This window comes from Lutjanus erythropterus, chromosome 22 (assembly GCF_056507025.1).
Source record: "Lutjanus erythropterus isolate fLutEry1 chromosome 22, fLutEry1.hap2, whole genome shotgun sequence".
Taxonomy (NCBI): domain Eukaryota; kingdom Metazoa; phylum Chordata; class Actinopteri; order Lutjaniformes; family Lutjanidae; genus Lutjanus; species Lutjanus erythropterus.
In genome coordinates, this window is record NC_139338.1 from 29385576 (window position 1) to 29404988 (window position 19413).

The window sequence follows — 19413 nt, forward strand, 5'->3', positions numbered from 1 at the left end:
CCTCATTGACGAGTCCAAACACACAGAACCGGACTTGGACAGACGGGTCACATGTGGATTTGTTTGATTTCCGAGGATTCTTGAGCTTTTTCGGTTTTACGCATCGATTTCGTGCGTAAAATCCTCTTTTCTCCTGGTGACCCTCGCTCATTACTTATATCTGTTGCAGCTTTGCTTTCTGCCTCCTAAAGAAAATGTTGAGAACGAACTGAACACTGAACACGGATCTGTTTGTTTTACGCGGATTATTTAGTTTTTTCAATTACTCATCAATTTCGTGCGTAAAATCCATTTTTTCCCGCTGAGACTCGGGCAGTGGTTCCATCTGTTGCGGCTGCTTCTCCTCTGACACCTGTGAAAACGGACGGAGCTCATGTGGATCTTTGTTTTAGACAGATTCTCGAGCCTTTTATCCTTTAACGTGCTGCCATTAGTTTCTCTCCTCAGACTCTGATAGAGCCACAACAATTCATCAATTAATTAATCATTCATCAACTATTAAAATAACCGCCAACTATTTTGATAATCGATTAATCATTTTAAGTCATTTTTCAGTTTCTTAAATGTGAATATTTTCTGGTTTCTTTCCTCTCTGACACTAAACTGAATATCTTTGAGTCATCTTGGACTTTAATCAACATTTCTGACATTTTATGGACCAAACAACTAATCAATGAATCAATAATGAAAGTAATTGTTAGTCGGAGCCCTGGACACTGACAAGAACAGACTGATCACGTGGATTTTTGTTTTACATGGATTTTTTGTGATTTCATGTGTAAAATCATCCTTTTTCTGTCACGATTCTCCATATCAGCGACCTGATTTAATTTTTTTATTTTTAAGGTCACGATTGGATTCAGTTTTTCTATTGAAGCGTTTTTAAATGTTGCCGTCGGTAGACGATCGAGTCTTGATGAGTAAATATCAACAGATCATTGGTTTCATGTCCTGACAACTGAGAAATATCGTCTCCATGGTATAAAGTGTGATACAACGAACGCTAAGCTTCGCTGTATCGTCTTTAAAGAGTTTTTTTTTTCCGGACACGTGATTCTGGCTTTGATTTGGATGATTTAAACTGAAAGCTCAGTTTCTATTTAATACAGAAGTTTCGACCCTCCCACTCGCTCTCTGATGTTCTGTCGCTGCTCCGCCGCCCTGTCAGTCCTCCTCTAACGAGCCTCTAGGACCTCCTCCAGGACCATCATGGCGGCCGGAGTGGCAGCATGGCTTCCATTCGCCCGTGCGGCGGCCATCGGCTGGATGCCAGTGGCAGGCGCGCCTATGCCGGTGCCGCCGCAGGAGCGTCACCGCGGGAAAGATGGCCTCATCATGCTGAACGTGAGCGGCACAAAGTTTCAGACATGGCGGGACACGCTGGAGCGCTACCCAGACACCCTGCTGGGCTCCACTGAGCGTGACTTCTTCTTCCACGAGGAGACCAACGAGTACTTCTTCGACCGTGACCCCGACATCTTCCGCCACATCCTCAACTTCTACCGCACCGGGAAGCTGCACTACCCTCGCCACGAGTGCATCTCAGCATACGATGAGGAGCTGGCGTTCTTCGGCATCATCCCAGAGATCATTGGTGACTGCTGCTACGAGGACTACAAGGACCGGCGGCGTGAGAACCAGGAGCGTATCCAGGACGACGAGGAGATGGACCAGACCAATGACCTGGTGTCGGCGGACATGTCCTTCAGGGAGACGATGTGGCGAGCCTTTGAGAACCCGCACACCTCCACCATGGCACTGGTCTTCTACTACGTCACCGGCTTCTTCATCGCCGTGTCGGTGCTCGCCAATGTTGTGGAGACGGTCCCATGTGGCACGGTTCCAAACCGCGTAAAGGAGATCTCATGTGGGGACCGCTACGCGCTGGCATTCTTCTGCCTGGACACGGCGTGCGTCATGATCTTCACGGTGGAGTACCTGCTGCGCCTGCTTGCCGCACCAAGTCGATACAAGTTCGTCAAGAGTGTGATGAGCATCATCGACGTGGTGGCCATCATGCCGTACTACATCGGCCTTGTCATGACCGACAACGAGGACGTGAGTGGTGCCTTCGTCACGCTGCGAGTCTTCAGGGTGTTCCGTATCTTCAAGTTCTCGCGGCACTCGGCGGGACTTCGTATCCTCGGCTACACGTTGAAGAGCTGCGCGTCCGAGCTCGGCTTCCTGCTCTTCTCCCTCACCATGGCCATCATCATCTTTGCCACCGTCATGTTCTACGCCGAGAAGGGATCCAGCGCCAGCAAGTTCACCTCCATCCCCGCTGCCTTTTGGTACACCATTGTCACCATGACGACGCTCGGGTAGGTGATGCTGCTGGATGATGAGTGGTGCTGGTGGAGGGCGTGTCTGTGCTGCTGGTTGATGAGTGGTGCTGGTGGAGGGCGTGTCTGTGCTGCTGGATGATGAGTGGTGCTGGTGGAGGGCGTGTCTGTGCTGCTGGATGATGAGTGGTGCTGGTGGAGGGCGTGTCTGTGCTGCTGGTTGATGAGTGGTGCTGGTGGAGGGCGTGTCTGTGCTGCTGGTTGATGAGTGGTGCTGGTGGAGGGCGTGTCTGTGCTGCTGGTTGAAGTTGATCAATGTTGAGATTCGTTGAAAAGTCTGTTAAGATTTTGTCCAACTTTGTTTGTCCCAGCTGGAGGACAGTTGTTTGGCTCTGTGCTGACAGAAGCTTATTGAAAGTGTCTCCAGATGTTGCTGCAGGTTTGAACATCTGGAGAAATAAAGTTTGTTGAGTCTTGAACATGTAGAAACCTTCAGACTGTTAGTTTGTGATGTTTTCAGATGATGTTCTGAGCAGCTGAAGGACGATCATCTGTCAGTTTGTCTTTCTGTTTCCTGTCCAGATGTTTGAACCTCTGGATTGTTGCTAACATGAAGCTCATGATCAGCTTCTTCCTCCCAGATTTATAGACACATCATTTATTGTCCTCTGATTGATGTCCGTCAGTGTCAGTGTTACAGAGATGTCAAAGTTGAGCTGCTCTCAGCTGTTTCACACATGACAGATGTTAAAAATCTGTTTTCTTCTCAAGTGTCTGTCAGTTTTCATCGGCCTTCATCGTGACTCTCTGTCTGTGGTGCTGAAAAGGAGTGAATACGTCTCAGCTCACATAGTTGTTTCAAAGGAAAACAGTCTTATACACACACACACACACACACACACACTCGGTGATAATCAGCTGTAAAACCTCCTGTACAGACGGTGTGTTTATTGATTATGTGTGGATGTTCCCAAACTTTTTCTGCCCAAATCCAAAAGTGATTTTTTTTCCAAACCTGCAAAAATACATCATGAATTTTAAAAAAATTATATATATAGAAGGCTTGCACTGTCCACTGAAACAGTAGAGGCTTTTAATTTGAAATGCATACAGGAAGTGTTGAGTTTTTATTAAAATGAGGCTACTTAGTAAAATATTGTCGTGACGGCAAACATTTCCCATCATGCCTGGACTGAGCAGGAGTGTAAGTTTGCAGTTTTATTCTCTAAAATGTGACTTTTTGTTCATGTTCAGAACATGAATACGATACGTCTCACGATACATCACCATTCACAGGAGACAGGGGGACAGGAGGACAGGGGGACAGGGGGACAGGAGGACAGACAGAGAGGAGGACAGGAGGACAGGCAGAGAGGGGGACAGGAGGACAGGCAGAGAGGAGGACAGGGGGACAGGCAGAGAGGAGGACAGGAGGACAGGCAGAGAGGAGGACAGGCAGAGAGGGGGACAGGCAGAGAGGAGGACAGGCAGAGAGGAGGACAGGAGGACAGACAGAGAGGGGGACAGGCAGAGAGGAGGACAGGCAGAGAGGAGGACAGGAGGACAGGCAGAGAGGGGGACAGGCAGAGAGGAGGACAGGAGGACAGGCAGAGAGGAGGACAGGAGGACAGGAGGACAGGCAGAGAGGAGGACAGGAGGACAGGCAGAGAGGGGGACAGGCAGAGAGGAGGACAGGAGGACAGGCAGAGAGGGGGACAGGCAGAGAGGAGGACAGGAGGACAGGCAGAGAGGAGGACAGGAGGACAGGCAGAGAGGGGGACAGGCAGAGAGGGGGACAGGCAGAGAGGAGGACAGGGACTCTGACAGAAGAAATGATCATTTAGGTTTCAGTAATTTTATTTACTTTAGAGAACATTGGTTTATTTATTTGTTTAATGATAATAATTGAAAATTCTCATTTACAGAATTTAAACCTACAGCAGCTTAAAGACGTGAAAGTCTTGTTGAGTGTTGAGTTTGTGTTCCTTTTGACACCAAGATTTTAATTTTTACTTCAAATGTTTATCAGTTCTAACTGTCAGTTATGTGTCTTTGATTACCAATAATCAGTATTGGTCCTGACTCCTGATCAAACGAGACGTCTGTGACAGTTTTCAATCTTCGATCAAATTTTTAGTTTTTCTGTTTGATGTTTGTGGATTTTTAAAGAGTCTGACTGCAGCTGTTTGATCATTAAACTGTGTGTGTGTGTGTGTGTGTGTGTGTGTGTGTGTGTGTGTGTGTGTGTGTGTGTGGTAACCTCTGTGTAACCTCACTCTGCACTGAGCGTGCTCAGTAGAGTAAATCTCTTCAGTTGTAGTTTGATTCAGTTTGAGGATCAAATCAGCGTCTGTCTGTCAGAGGGAAATAAAATCACAGCGTCTCCTCCTCTTCTTCATCTCCTCCTCCTCCTCTTCATCTCCTCCTCCTCTTCTTCATCTCCTCCTCCTCCTCTTCATCTCCTCCTCCTCTTCTTCATCTCCTCCTCCTCTTCATTTCCTCCTCCTCTTCTTCTTCTCCTCTTCATCTCCTCCTCTTCATCTCATCCTCCTCTTCATCTCCTCCTCTTCTTCTTCTCTTCCTCCTCTTCATCTCCTCCTCCTCTTCTTCTCTTCCTCCTCTTCATCTCCTCCTCCTCCTCTTCATCTCCTCCTCCTCTTCTTCTTCTCCTCCTCTTCATCTCCTCCTCTTCTTCTTCTCCTCCTCCTCTTCATCTCCTCCTCTTCTTCTTCTCCTCCTCCTCTTCATCCCCTCCTCCTCTTCTTCTCTTCCTCCTCTTCATCTCCTCCTCCTCCTCTTCATCTCCTCCTCCTCTTCTTCTCATCCTCCTCTTCATCTCCTCCTCCTCTTCTTCTCCTCCTCCTCTTCTTCTCCTCCTCTTCATCTCCTCCTCCTCTTCTTCTCCTCCTCCTCTTCATCCCCTCCTCCTCTTCTTCTCCTCCTCCTCTTCTTCTCCTCCTCTTCATCTCCTCCTCCTCTTCTTCTCATCCTCCTCTTCATCTCCTCCTCCTCTTCTTCTTCTTCTCCTCCTTCAACAACACTTCCTGTCAGTTTCTGCAGCTCATTACAGCTCAGATATCATCAGACATTTCTCTCAGTATTTGTTCTTTGTCTCTGTCCTCGGTGCTGAAACTGAGCGTCTGTCTCTGTCCTCTGTGGAGGATCAACAGGCTTCAGCCCACAGAACTGAATGTATTCATCTTTAACCAGCAGACAGTGTGTGAAAACTCATTCAGTCGGATGAGGCTGGAAATTCTTCATGCAGTTTATAAAAGTTTACAAATTTTATCAAAAAACTGCATCTGATTCCTCAGTGAGTCTTAAAATATCTTAAAATACTCAGAAGATGAAACTAATGATGTTCTTTAGCTTTGAATAATCTTTGAAATGTCAGGAAATATTAAAACAAAGTTCAGATTCAGTTTCTGAAAACTTTTACCGAGAACGTGTTTCTAATAAACAATTAATTGATTATCGTTCCAGTATTGATAAGAGCGTTCTGCTGTTCAGAAACTCAGCTGAAGGATGAACTTTTCAGCACTTTTGTATTTTTTTATATTTTGTATTTTGTAAGAAGTTCCAGAAACTAAAACAAACATTGGAGTCAGTCGATGAACATCTGAGCTCATTAGAAACTGATTTTACTGAGTAAAATCAAACATTTGTTGTGACAGTGGATTCTTAGTTCTGATGTTTGTAGAGGAAAGTTGATTTGTTTGATTTAATTAAATTTACGAAAATACTGAATCAATTAAGTTTCATCCAAACATGCACTTATTTTTCAGTTATTGTCATTATTGATCAATCTGTTGACCGATCTCTCCATGAATCGACTAGTTGTTTGGTCCATAAAATGTTGGAAATATGTTGATCAAAGTCCAAGATGACGTCCTCAGATGTCTTGTTTTGTCAAATCATAAAAGTTCAGTGGTGAAAAATTAATTCTGTCACAATCTTCTCAGTTGAAAAACAGGTTCAAACATATGATGTGTTTTCACATTTGAACCTGTTTCTGGCAATAATTTTCCCTCTAATCACTAATCAATTATTGTTAGAGACGAGTAAAGAAAGCAGAAAATATTGACATTTAAGAAGCTGAAATCAGAGAGTTTGGATTTCATCAAACAGAACAAACATGTTGATCAAACAACAAACAGGAAACAAAAACAAACAGTTGGATGAATGTTTCCTCTGATGATCCTCATCAAAACAAACAAACAAACAAACAAACTGCAGCTGATTAATTCTTGATTATAATCATCAGAACCAAATGACTGTTTATCAAAAACAGATTAATGAGACTGAAAACTGCTGCTGAGTCAATAATCATCTATTATTGATCAGTGACGGGGAAAACAACAGTTTAGTTGTTTTTTGTTTGTGTTGAAATGTTTCTTTTGTTTGTGTTAATTTAAACAACATAAACAGATGATGTTTGTTTATTGAGACTCTGTTTCCTGATTGGTCGAGCTGCAGACGGAGTAAAAACAAAGTGACTCTCTGCTGCTCTTTGTGTTGCTGAAGCTCCAACAAACATGAGTTCACTGACGAGACGAAATGAGTCTTTGTTACACTGAGTAAACACACACACACACACACACACACACACACACACACACACACACACACACACACACACACCTGCTGCTCTGATCAAACAGTCTGGCAGGTTATATAATCACACATCATGTCAGACTGAAGCTTCGTCAGTCAGAACAAACTGATCAATATTTAATGATCAGACAGGATGGAAACTGAAGAGTCATTAAACAACATGAGCACTCTGACAACAACAACAACAACAACAACAACAACAACAACAACAACAACAACAACAACAAACTGAATATAGACAAACACATCGAAACAACAAAACGTTCTGTTAGTTCACCAGTTTATTTCAGTCCTGGTTAAAACTTTGACAAAAAGATAAATATATGAAATAAAGTTCTTAAAGTAATGGAAGAACTGCAGGCTGAAGCTTTACCTCATTATATCCACTCTGTCTATAGAACATGTTCTAATAGAGAACGCTCTCAAAAGACAAACGAAACACAGACTGAAACTTTTCCTACACAGATGTATATCAGTGTCTTCAGCAAAGAAACAGACTTTAATCACTTAGACACACTTCATTTATATACGATTTAATTCAACTGATATCTTTCATCCAGGTGACTTTTTAGACACATGTATGTTTTATAGCGACGTTTCCGGCAAATAATTTCTCTGTTGACTAAATGCAAAGTTTAATTCAGACGAGTCGACTAGTCTAAGAGTAAGAAAACAAACAGATTCATATAACAAGCAAACAAATAAACACACAAATCCATCCTGATATCTGGTTCCACATCCTACCTGGAAAGAAGAGGAGAGAACAGTGAGAACGTCTGAGCCTCAATAGAACGTTAACGGTTCTACTGATGGAGAGCTTGAGTGTGACGCTGCTGGAGCTCAGTGAGACGGTTTCAGTGCAGCAGTGTCTCTCATCTCTCAGTAAAACTCAACAAGTCGTCTCTTAACAGGTTTTAGTATTTTCAGGCGACATTAAAACTAAAGATACCTGATCATTCATTGTAATCAATGTCTGATCAATGTGTCAGCTCACTGATCAACTAGGAAGGCAGAACGTTCCAGTTCCAGTTCAGGCAGATCGCAGAATAATTTCTAGATGAGTCTATAAAACAAAGGTTTGTTTAACATGAATTCAACATTGCATTGTTGTGTATTTGATTCCAGGTAATGATGCATATCCCTAAAACTGTTTTTCATCCAATCATGAGGCAGTAATTCAGGAACTCACATACAGGTCGAGTTAACAAAGTTCAAAGTTCGTCTCACACTGACGAAGTTTGTGACCTGAAGTCTGACACCAGCAATTAGACTGATCCCATCAAACATTCCTGTCTGCTTCACTGTTGATCTTTAAAGACTTTATAAAGCCTCAGTCACAAACAGGGGATTCAAACTGATCGATGTGATTGATCTCACATATTCATTCATTCATTCAGACGGGGTGAAAAATTCAATTAGTGCTGAGATCTGCAGCTGAAACGATTAGTTAATTAATTAAGTGAATCATGAAAATTAATCAGCATCTACATTGATAATTGGTTTTGTCTTTGAGTCTTAATTCAAGTAAAACATCCAAACTTCCACTGAGAACATGAATACCTGATTTTACTGTTTTGTTTCATGTTTCAGCATTTGTCATCATTTTCTGATGTTTCATAGACAAAACAATCAATTAACTAACGAATGTAGAAAATGGCTCTGAAGACTCGTCTTTTTTTTCTTTATATTTACACATTTTTATTTGTTATTCATTTTATTCCAAATCTCTGTTCTGACTGAAGTTCAGTTCCATCTGAAGCAGAACCAACAGGTTCCACTGTGGTTCTCTGTGTACTGATCAGTTATTAAAGGTCAAATCGTTTATAGAGTCACAGAGGAGGTGAATCAAAGAGTCACATGATCACTGAGGTGTGTGTGTGTGTGTGTGTGTGTGTGTGTGTGTGTGTGTGTGTGTGTGTGTGTGTGTGTGTGTGTGTGTTCTCTGGTTGCAGCTCAGTGACCTGAACAAACACACATGTATTATTTAGTCACATGACCTCCTGCTGCAGAGACACAGAGACATAAAGACAGACGGAGACACTGAGACACAGAGGTCAGATCTTTGATTTCTTTGCTTTGATCTCAGCGTTCAGACTTCAGAGTTTGTTTAAGTTGTTCTTGAATCTTTGAAACTTTTTGCAGCAAATCAAAGAAATAAAAGACATGAAGAAATTATCAGTCTAAAACTGGAGGAAATTGTTTGGTTGAGACGAGAGACGGACTTCTGTGCCCAGAGTTTGTCCTTCAGACTCGTCTTCTCTCCAGGCCAGTTCTAATGTTCAGGCAAAGATGTGCTGCCTTCAAGACCAAACGGAGGGAACTAAAGTCTCCTTTATGCCTTAAACACCACAGATTACACAGAAGGTTGTAACCTGATTGGCTGATTGACATTGATACGTATCAGTGTCTATTTTTAGTTTAATGAGCACATGATGTGAAGAATGAGGCTCATTTCACACAGTCAGCAGTTTGATACGTCCTCGTCACTGGACACTCTTTAGTAATCAAGTATTTCATGGAAAAGTATTTTTACTTTGATGTCCGAAACAGAAAATAAGATGTGACTTTCATCACCTGACAGTTTGCTGTGTTTGATATATTATGTGTGTGTGTGTGTGTGTGTGTGTGTGTGTGTGTGTGTGTGTGTGTGTGTGTGTGTGTCATAATAATAACATGAATGATGCTCAGGATTTCATAAATATTGATCTGATAGTGTAGATTTATTATTTATTATTTATTATTTATTAGTGTGGTGGAAAAGCTCCATATTCTCAGGCAAAGAAAAAATTAAAATTGTAATATGTGATATTTTCTTTGAGTCTGTATCAAACAAACATGTTTTCTTTCATCTGGAGAACAAGATTTGCTGTCTGGAGTGTCTCTGCAGGACTGCAGTACTTCATTACAGTCTGTTCTGGTTCTGGCTCTGTGATTTGTACGTTGCACTTGGTCATGTTGCTATATAAAAATAATAATCTTGGAAGTAATTGTGCAGCTCTAGCAGTCAGTTTGTCAGTGTGGCAGTAAATGTACAGTTCAGATTACAGTGTGTCAGTTCATAGACACAAGTGACAGGTTTAGCCCTGAAGTTAGCTGAGTGGAACAGGCTAATGATAGCAGCGCCTACAAAGTTAGCTCAGGTGTGATCACATCTGTTTACTCTCGAGCCCTGGTTGGTTGTCATCCACTATGATTCACAACACAGAATACAACCAGAAAGTGTGACGCCTGATGGCTGTTTCACTTCCTGATGCCGTACGTCTGTCAGGTCTGAATGTTATCATGTATCCTGAACTCAACATAAATCTAACAAGTCATATCAGCAGCTCCAGCAGGCAGCAGCTCTTGTGTAAATCATCTCAAGGGGCTTTTATTTTAGCTGTGACTTCCTCTGAAACTCCCAGGCAGTTTTTCTGCAGAAAGCTGCAGTTGATGGAGGTGATCTCGAACCTCTCAGGGCACTTAATCAATCACAGATCACAGACCCTGCTGCAGAATTCAGAGTGAGATCTGCTGCTGCTAGTATCGACTCTTCACTCTTCTTTAGACTGTTCCAGTTCCCTCTCCTGCCTCTCCTCTTCTTCTTCTTCTTCTTCTTCTTCTTCTGTCTCTGTGGGATGATCCGCCGTTAATGCTGCTAATTAAATTAATGCATTAGCTGCTCAGAACACACACATAGACTGTCTCAGTGATTATTTTTAATGGGCTCTGTAATGAAGCCACCTCAGAGGAGCAGCCGAGCACAAACGATGGTTTCGTGTTGTCATCCCAAAACGCTGCTCGTGTTTAATTTGGAAATGACCGTTTTAATGACATTCAGAGTGACTCGCTGCCAGAGTCACACTGATTTCTGGATGCCAGACAATTAGAGGAGAGAAGAAGAAGATGAGATGAAGTGCAGGGATCTGCATACTTGGAGAGTGATTTGGCTTTTCCCAAAACTCTCAGACTGACAGGAAGATGAATGTAGTGACCTGAAAAGCCGCTGCAGGGCTGCGTGCACCCTCAGGTGGAGACTGCAGGTCCCTGTTGGTTTAAACTGAACACATCCTCTGATCTGATCCAGCAGACAGAAACAGTTGAAACAGGTTTTATTTCAGTGTTTCCAGAAACTCATATTAAGACATTATTTATCACTGACAGCAGACGTGGGCTGAATATTAAAGTTTATGAAGGCAGCAGCAGCCAGGTTGTTGCATGCAGCTTGTGAGGAAGCCTGCAGACACGACTCAGGGCTTTAAATAAAAATCTCTGCACATACAGAAAAATCACTCAAAGATGATGCAAAATGTTTTCAAACTGTCTTTGGAATTCTTGTTAGAATCCCTCCCAGTGTTTAGCTTGACGCTTTTTAGCCATGTTTAATGTAGCAGCTAGCTAATGTTAGCCTAGCGGCTGCCACCAGAGCGGGTCTTATGTTAACTAGTGAAGGCATGTGTGGTGATGCTTCTGTCGCCTGTAACACCTGCCTCAGAGCACTAGAGGGCGATATTCTACAGCTCAGACATTCAGTGGAACCAAAATCAGGAACTGAAATCTGTCCTGGAACTCGGTCCGGAACGGTCATTCAGGAACCGGCACCATCGCGGCACCAGTGTGAAAACGTGTTATTGGTTATCCAGATGTTTTCATCGTAGAACTTTGAGTCCTTTGGTGTGTTTTCACCTCAAAGTTCATTTAAATATTTTGGTCGTCTAAATATTTCGTGTTCAGCTCTTGGTTTTACAAAAAGATACGCTGAGATGCACAATATTTGATCTGATATTTTGCAACTCATTTTGCTGATTACTGATACTGAAATCTGCTTTTCAAAATAAAAGCCAGGTGTTTTCAAAACAAAATGCAATGCTTTTCAAAATAAATGCTGTCATTTTTAAGATAAAATGCAGGCCTTTTCAAAATAAAAGAATAATCAATAGATGATGGTGCATCTCTGAGCAGTCAGCTGTTTGTTACATTTAATATTAAGTCTGTTCTTTGGTTGCCTCACTGCACCATGCTAACCAAGCTAGCTCCTCCTCAGCTCCACCCTCTTGTACAAGTATGGTCACTTCTGCTTCCAAAAACACCCAGGATGGTGACGCCAAAAAGCCAAATGGGAGACTTCAGACCTGATCTCCCTCCTCCTCCTCCTCCTCCTTCATCCTTCTGTTGCTCTGGAGGTTTAACTCCCTCATCCTCCTCTCATTTGTGATGAGTCAGCCAAAACCAACAGAAACAGTTTAGCCGAGTCGTGTCTTCTTCTTCTTCTTCTTCTTCTTCTTCTTCTTCTTCTTCTTCTTCTTCGTGTCTTCAACACAAGAAATGAAATAAATGAAATAATCGTCCGCAGCAGCAGCAGAGTGTCGGAGCTCATTGATCCGGAGCTGCTGTGAATATCAATGACACACTGCTAAATACACACACACACACACAGCTGCAGTCACACACACACACACACACACACACACACACACACACACACACACACACACACTCATTCAGCTGCAGGAGGAAGAAGAAGTAAAAAGAAGAAGAAGAAGAAGAAGAAGAAAAGGTCTTTTATTAAAGAACCACAGCAGCAGCAGCAGCTTCAGATAAAAACACCCCGGAGAGTCTCTGCTCTCACTTTCTTCTTTTCTGTGTCTCTCTCTCCCTCGGCATTCTGGGAGTTCAGATCAGCTGGTGTCAGCAGAACGAAGCGAGGGGTCGCTCAGAGACAGTTTGAAGTCGATCTGACATAAAATCCACAGTCACTGCTGCTGCAGAACCAGACAGGATGTTACACTTCAAATATCATCATCATCATTTGATTTGATCAGTTTTTACAGAGAAGAAACGAACAGAACAGATTCTGGATCAGTTTTTCTGTTCTGTCATGCATTTCTGATAATCATCTCTGTGACATTATCCAGGTTGTTTCAGAGTAAATAAAGTTTCATCTGTTCGTACAGCATCTCTAAAATCACAGTCTGTTAAAGTAAAATAATGATAAATATATGATATGATGTGCTGAAAAACAGAATATAAAATCTCATTAAAAGCATAAAATATCATAAAATATGTTTTAATAATAATAATAACAACAACAACAACAACAATAATAATAATAATAATAATAATAATAATAATAATAATAATAATATGTTCATTCTTTTATGTTATTAAATTATTAAATATCTTTACTGTTTGTTTTGTGTCTCAGTTTTGAACAGAAATATTCAAACATCTGGATGAACTCAGCTGAAATTGATTATTACTATTATTTATTTATTTATTTATTTATTTATTTATTTAGTCATTTATTGTTTTGTTTTCAAAATGTCAGAAAAAAAAGTGAAAAATGTTTATCAAGATTTCTGTAAATCCAAAGATTCAAACTGTTTGTTTTCCAAAACCCAAAAGACAATCATCAAATATTCACACATGAGAAGATTTTTTTAATTAAAATTTCATTTAAAGATTAACTGCTGATGAAAAATGATGCAGATTTTCTGTTGGTTGATGAGTTTATGGTTTCAGCTTCATGACAAAGATGATTTTTCTTCCTGATGAAGAAACAATGTTCATCTCCAAAACTAATCTGGAGCTGCGACTAATGATCATTTTAATTACTGATTAATTTCTCCATTAAATGATGAATTGTTTGATTAGTTTTGTTTCTGAAAATATGATAAAAATCATCAACATTGTTCAAAGTGGCGTCGTCTAAACTTTAGTTTTGTTTGACTGAGATTCAGTTTCCTGATTTCAAACAGAGAAAAATGTTTCAAAGGCAGAAAACATTTGATTATTATTATTATTATTGTTGTTGTTGTTGTTGTTGTTGTTGTTGTTGTTGTTGTTGTTAAACCAGAATCATGTCCAGAAATATTTTTTATGATAGAATAAAGACACACTTTTTTCAGTAACCTGCAGTTCTTCTGTAAAAACACCATAGAAGAAGAAGAAGACGTGATGATGGACGGTTTTTATTCTGATGTGTGAGTTCAGGCTGCAGTGACAGATCGTTTCAGATGATTGATTACTGATTGATTGATTGATTGGTTTTCAGTCACAGCTGCTCAGAAACGATGAATAAATATTTTAATCTGATTATTTTCACAAGAGCTCATGTTTTTTTTTTTAATTCTTGTCCACAAATATAGAAACTGTTAAAATGAAAAACTAAATTTGAGAGATGTGATGAGTTTGTGTTTTACAGTTTTAGTTTTAATCTGTTTTTTGTGAAACAGTAAAAACAGTGACTCAGTCTCACCTGTCGTTGCACCTGTCGAGGGTCCGTGGCCCCCGGGGGCCTCACCTGCTGTCTGTCATGATCTGGTTTCCTTCGCTGTGACCTGATCTCCGGTCAGTCCATCACGACAGGATCCGGTAGCTCCGCAGGTCACCTGTCTGCACCTGCTGCTGTGGGGCGGGGCCACATGTGACCTGTGCCCCCCCCCCCCCCCAGTCACACCTGGACATGTGGAGGAGAAACACGCTGCTGCAACGTGACGACAAAACCAACAGAAACACGTGTTTAAACAGCAGCACAGTCTGAATCTCACATCACCGGCCGCTGAGGCTCATGGGTAATGTAGTTTTTAAAGACAAGAAGAAAAAATCTAATAAAAAAGAGAAAAACAGGAAACAGAATTTGTCAGAAAAGAAGGAACGAGAGTTTCACAAAACAGAAAACTGAAGAAATGAAACAAAACACATGAAAACTGATAAATACATAAATATCAACAGTCTTTTCAAATTTACTGAAAGAAAACAGTTTTCTTGTGATTATGATCGAATGAAACCAAAAAGATTCTTTTTTTTTATTATTTATTATTTCAGTGTCATTTTCAATATTTTAATATCTTGTATGATTTGAGACGTGAGTATCCTCATGATCATGTTGCATTCAAGCTCCGCCCCTCCACCTGGCAGGTTCACCTGTCCAGGCTCACCTGCAGGTGAGTCAGACATTTGATCTTTGTTGGTTTCTCACGTGTAGAAACATGTTCACGTGTGGAGATGGAACATGATCACATGACCTCAGGTACCACACACACCTGACAGGCCATGCAACAGGAACAGGAGGGTTCCAGTGGTCAGGTGGTTCTGTTGGTCATTTAGGAGGTTCTAGTGTCACTGAGGAGGACTGTTAAGTCTTTTAAGCACATCTGAGTCAATAGGGAGGTTCTAATGGTCTTGTAGGAGGTTCTTAGGTGGTTCTGTTGATAAAGTGAAAGGTTCTTGTGTCGTTGAGGAGGATTTTAATGTATTTTAAGCACTTCCTATGTGCGTATCCAAAGTGGGCGTGTCTTATTTTACAGGTTGTTGTGCAGCGTTCTGTCAATATCATTGGTTACGATGTTTCCACTCAGAACTGGTGGAACACAGGCAGATAGAACAGTGGTTTCAAGAATGTTGAAAAAACTGGTTTAAGACGCTATTTTTGTGTGTGTTCTCTGTGGGGGTGGAACCTTTCACAGATGGTTCTAGCTGTAACCCTCTATGTTGGTGTTCTGTTCTAGAACAGACCGGTGAGAACAGGCTGCAGAACTGAGGAGGGAACAGGTGAGCAGGTGGGCGGGACCTGCAGGTGATGGTTGGTGACTGTAGAGAAAACAGACCTGAATGAAGCTGCTGATTGAGTTTGATAAATCTGATCTCACAGACAGACCTGATAATACAGAACAAATAAAGAACCAGTCAGTGAGGTTCTTGTTTGTCTGTCAGCAGTGAAAGAGATCGATCAGCTGACACAAACCTGAGAGGTTCTCCGACTGTTTAAAGCTTCTTTATTCCTGCTGTTCTCCTCGTGTTCACTGAGTTCCACAGTTAAATGTGCTGCAGCACCTCGTTGTTTCAGTGAGATTAAAACCAGGCGGAACGAGTCCCAGCGGAACAAGAACACAATAAAACTCAATAAGAGCATTTTGAGGAGCACTTTACTGTGTTTGATTGATGTTCTCTGAGAACACATTCAGCATGTTCTCACCTCTTTATGATGTTTTTCTCATTAGAACAGAAACTCCCCCGACACACACACACAAACACAGAAATGTAAATCCATTAAACGTGCAGCGGCTCTCACAAACAGCAAACACATTAACGGCTAATATGCTAACACGGCTATAAATCCACGACACGATAATAACAGCAGAGACGAGGCTAACGAGATGAGCAGCTCACACACGCTCTCGTCTTATTCTCCTCTTCTTCTGGCTCAGATCAGAGTTTCTACACATCCCTTTAAAACTCCTTGAACCATTTCAAATCTGATAGATTTTTTTTTTTTACGCCTTTTAGGTCTTTAGCTCCTTTAGTTGCAAAATTAGCCTTTATATGTTTTTACTTCTACAACAATCATATAATATATTATTATTATTATTATATATATTCAAAGCTAACATTACAAAGCATGTGACATTCATTGTGTTCTTGTGGTTTTAGTTGGCTAATGTTAGCTACTGTTATGATTTGTTTGTTAGCAAATGTAGCAAACTACTGTCTTGAAGCATTGCTAATTCATCCATATCTTGTGGCTAGCTTTCCATTTACATATTTGTTTAAAAGCTAATGTTACAAAGCCACTGACACCTGATCCAGGCAGCCTGGACTGCAGCTCACTGGTTAGCCCACCTTAGCCCACCTTAGCTCACGTTAGCTGACATTATTACTAACAACATATATTTCAACACATAATCTAAATCAGACATTTTTACAACTTTTAGCTCTTTATCTCAGCACTAATGTAAACTTTAAAGGTACAACATGGCAAAATATTTTTACGTATTAATCTCTTTGTGTGATCAGATTGTAACATAACTTAAAATATGAGAAGCGACTTCCCCCAACAGTGTGCAACACTAGCTAACTGTAGCTTAGAAACGCTGAGGGGCACCGACAACAGAAAGTCTAACGTCAAAGCTAACATTACTGCAAAGCATGTGAAATTTCTTGTATTATTGTGGTTTTAGCTAATACTAGCTAAAATTACCTTGCTGACAGGTATGAATTGTTAGTTAATTCATAGCTAATTCATCCTCATCCTGAGGCTAACCTGCCTAAAGCTAACATTACAAAGTGGTCAGCACCAAATCCAGACTGCAGCTCACATTAGCAACATTAGCTAGCTCACTCACTGATAACAAAATACTTGCAGACTGGAGTCAGCTGTTAGCGAAATACTATCTGAGTGAATATTTTAGCTGGACAGCAGCCAAATGACTTTTTTTTATATATATATAAATCATGAAATTTGATGTACAAAAAAAACTTACTTACTTTCCAACCAAATGCTCCCAAATGATTTATTTGAATTTGTATTAAGTTAATTTTTCAACATATAATCTCTGATCATAATCTTCTTTTATAATCTGTTATATTTATTGATCATAGGAGCTTTGTATCAGGATTTTTACAGATTTTCCTATTTAAACAGCTGCTGAAGTTATATTTATTAAAATATTTTAAAATGAAATTATTATTTGTTTCCATATTTAAATCCGAGTGTGTGTCTTTCTGTGTGTGTTTGTGCAGCAGCTGCAGGTGAACCAGCTGCAGGACCACACATCCAGGCTAAAGGTAAACGGTTGCCATGGTGACGGCAGACAGGCAGGCAGGGACCTGGGCAGCCGATTGGCCCTAAGCTTGTTAAGTCAGATAAAAGATGATATTAAACGTCTCTTTGTGTCTCTGCTTCTTCTTCTGTTTCTCTTTCATCCGTCACTTCAAAGAAAAACTCATTTCTTCTCCTGAATCGTTTTCTGCTGCTTCAGACTGAAGACGAGAGGATTTTATTCACACAATAAAGAAGAAAAACACATTATTACATATTTCAGACAGCAGTTTGTGTGTCTGTAAATCACTGAACAGTTGTAAAGGCTGAAAATGAGAAATACTACAGATTTTTAACTGGAACATAATAAATCTGCAGTGAAATAATTGTGGCTTGAAAGCAGCTGCTGGACTGAAGAGTCCTTTAAGAAGGAGGTGCAGGAGGAAACCTCGAGGTCCTGGAGTGGACTCGAGGGCCACAGAGGGTCTTTGAAGGACTTCCAGGAGGTGCTGATGGACTCTTCAGGTCCTTCAGAGAGATTCTTGTGTTCTTTCATGGTTTTCTAGTGAGCAGATGTGCAGAGCCGAGTGTGTTTCAGTCAGCGAAGATGAAAAAATGAAAAACCAAAGAACCATCATCTCTCATGATCCACATCCAACTAAGAGTGTGTTTGTTTCTGACTTCTGGACCAATCAGAGGCTGTGTCCTCGACGTGTTGACCAATCAGAGGCTGTGTTCTCGACGTGTTGACCAATCAGAGGCTGTGTTCTCGACGTGTTGACCAATCAGAGGCTGTGTTCTCGACGTGTTGACCAATCAGAGGCTGTGTTCTCGACGTGTTGACCAATCAGAGGCTGTGTTCTCGACGTGTTGACCAATCAGAGGCTGTGTTCTCGACGTGTTGACCAATCAGAGGCTGAGTTCTCGACGTGTTGACCAATCAGAGGCTGTGTTCTTGATGTGTTGACCAATCAGAGGCTGTGTTCTTGACTTGTGTGTGACAGCAGTGTATTAATAGATCAATGCATTGATCGCAAAAATTGAGACTGACTCTTCAAAATAAAATTTATAGTGATAAACAATCATCAAACCCCAGATTCAGGAGGAACACTGTTGGTTCTGTGCTGGCTGTGGAACAGTGGAACAGTGGAACAGTGGAACAGCTCTTTACGTGTTGGGACGTGTTCAGTGACACATTTTTTACTTCAGTTAATATTTGATGAAATTGTTCTACACTTTATAATTTATTGCATTTATGACTAAATTATTAATAATAAGTAAGTCAGTGTGTGTTTTACCAGGTAATGTAAACAGACATATACGTTATGTGTGTGTGTTAACTAAAAAGGTTTATAACATTTTTTACTGTACACACACACACACACACACACACACACACACACACACACACACACACACACACACACACACACACACACAGGATGAGTCACTGAGTCAGTGTCTGGAGAAAATCTCTGTCTGCTATAATAAACAACAATAACAGTAGTGTGTATGTTTGTGTGTGTGACAGAAAACAGAAGGCTTTAAGACACACACACACACCCACACACACACACACACACACACACACACACACACAGATGAGTCACACTGCTGTGTATTGTCAGTCTATAATAACCAGAAGACACAGAAACATTGACAGTAAATGTTAAAGTTCATGATGATCAGATTTGCGGCTCTTTACATGATGTCTTCTTTACTACATTAAAGGATCAGTTCAGGTATTTATAAGTGGTTCAATGAGTTGTATGACTTTGGTGTTTTAAAAGGTTAGTTCAGACTGTAAATATAGTAAATCAAATTAACAGAAATATAATCTGCAACTATTTGATTATTTATATATTATTTATATAAGACAATTTCTCAATCAAAATATCAAATATTTGCTGGTCTAACCATCTCAAATGTGAGAATTTGCTGTTTTAATTAACAAATTTCGACCATGGCCTTTACAAGTGACCTCAGCTGGAGGAGGTA

General features: G+C 40.9%; 1 protein-coding gene across 2 annotated transcripts in view; it reads left to right on the forward strand.

Moving 5' to 3' along the window:
* The first annotated feature begins 868 nt into the window (after positions 1 to 868).
* The window catches only part of kcnd2 (potassium voltage-gated channel, Shal-related subfamily, member 2), a 67725-nt gene continuing 49180 nt past the window's right edge, over positions 869 to 19413 (forward strand). For both annotated transcript variants that reach the window (XM_084711298.1, XM_084711297.1), the window contains exon 1: positions 869 to 2321. In XM_084711298.1, the coding sequence (XP_084567424.1) occupies positions 1210 to 2321 (1112 nt within the window). In that variant the 5' untranslated portion in view covers positions 869 to 1209. The remainder of the gene's footprint in view (positions 2322 to 19413) is intronic.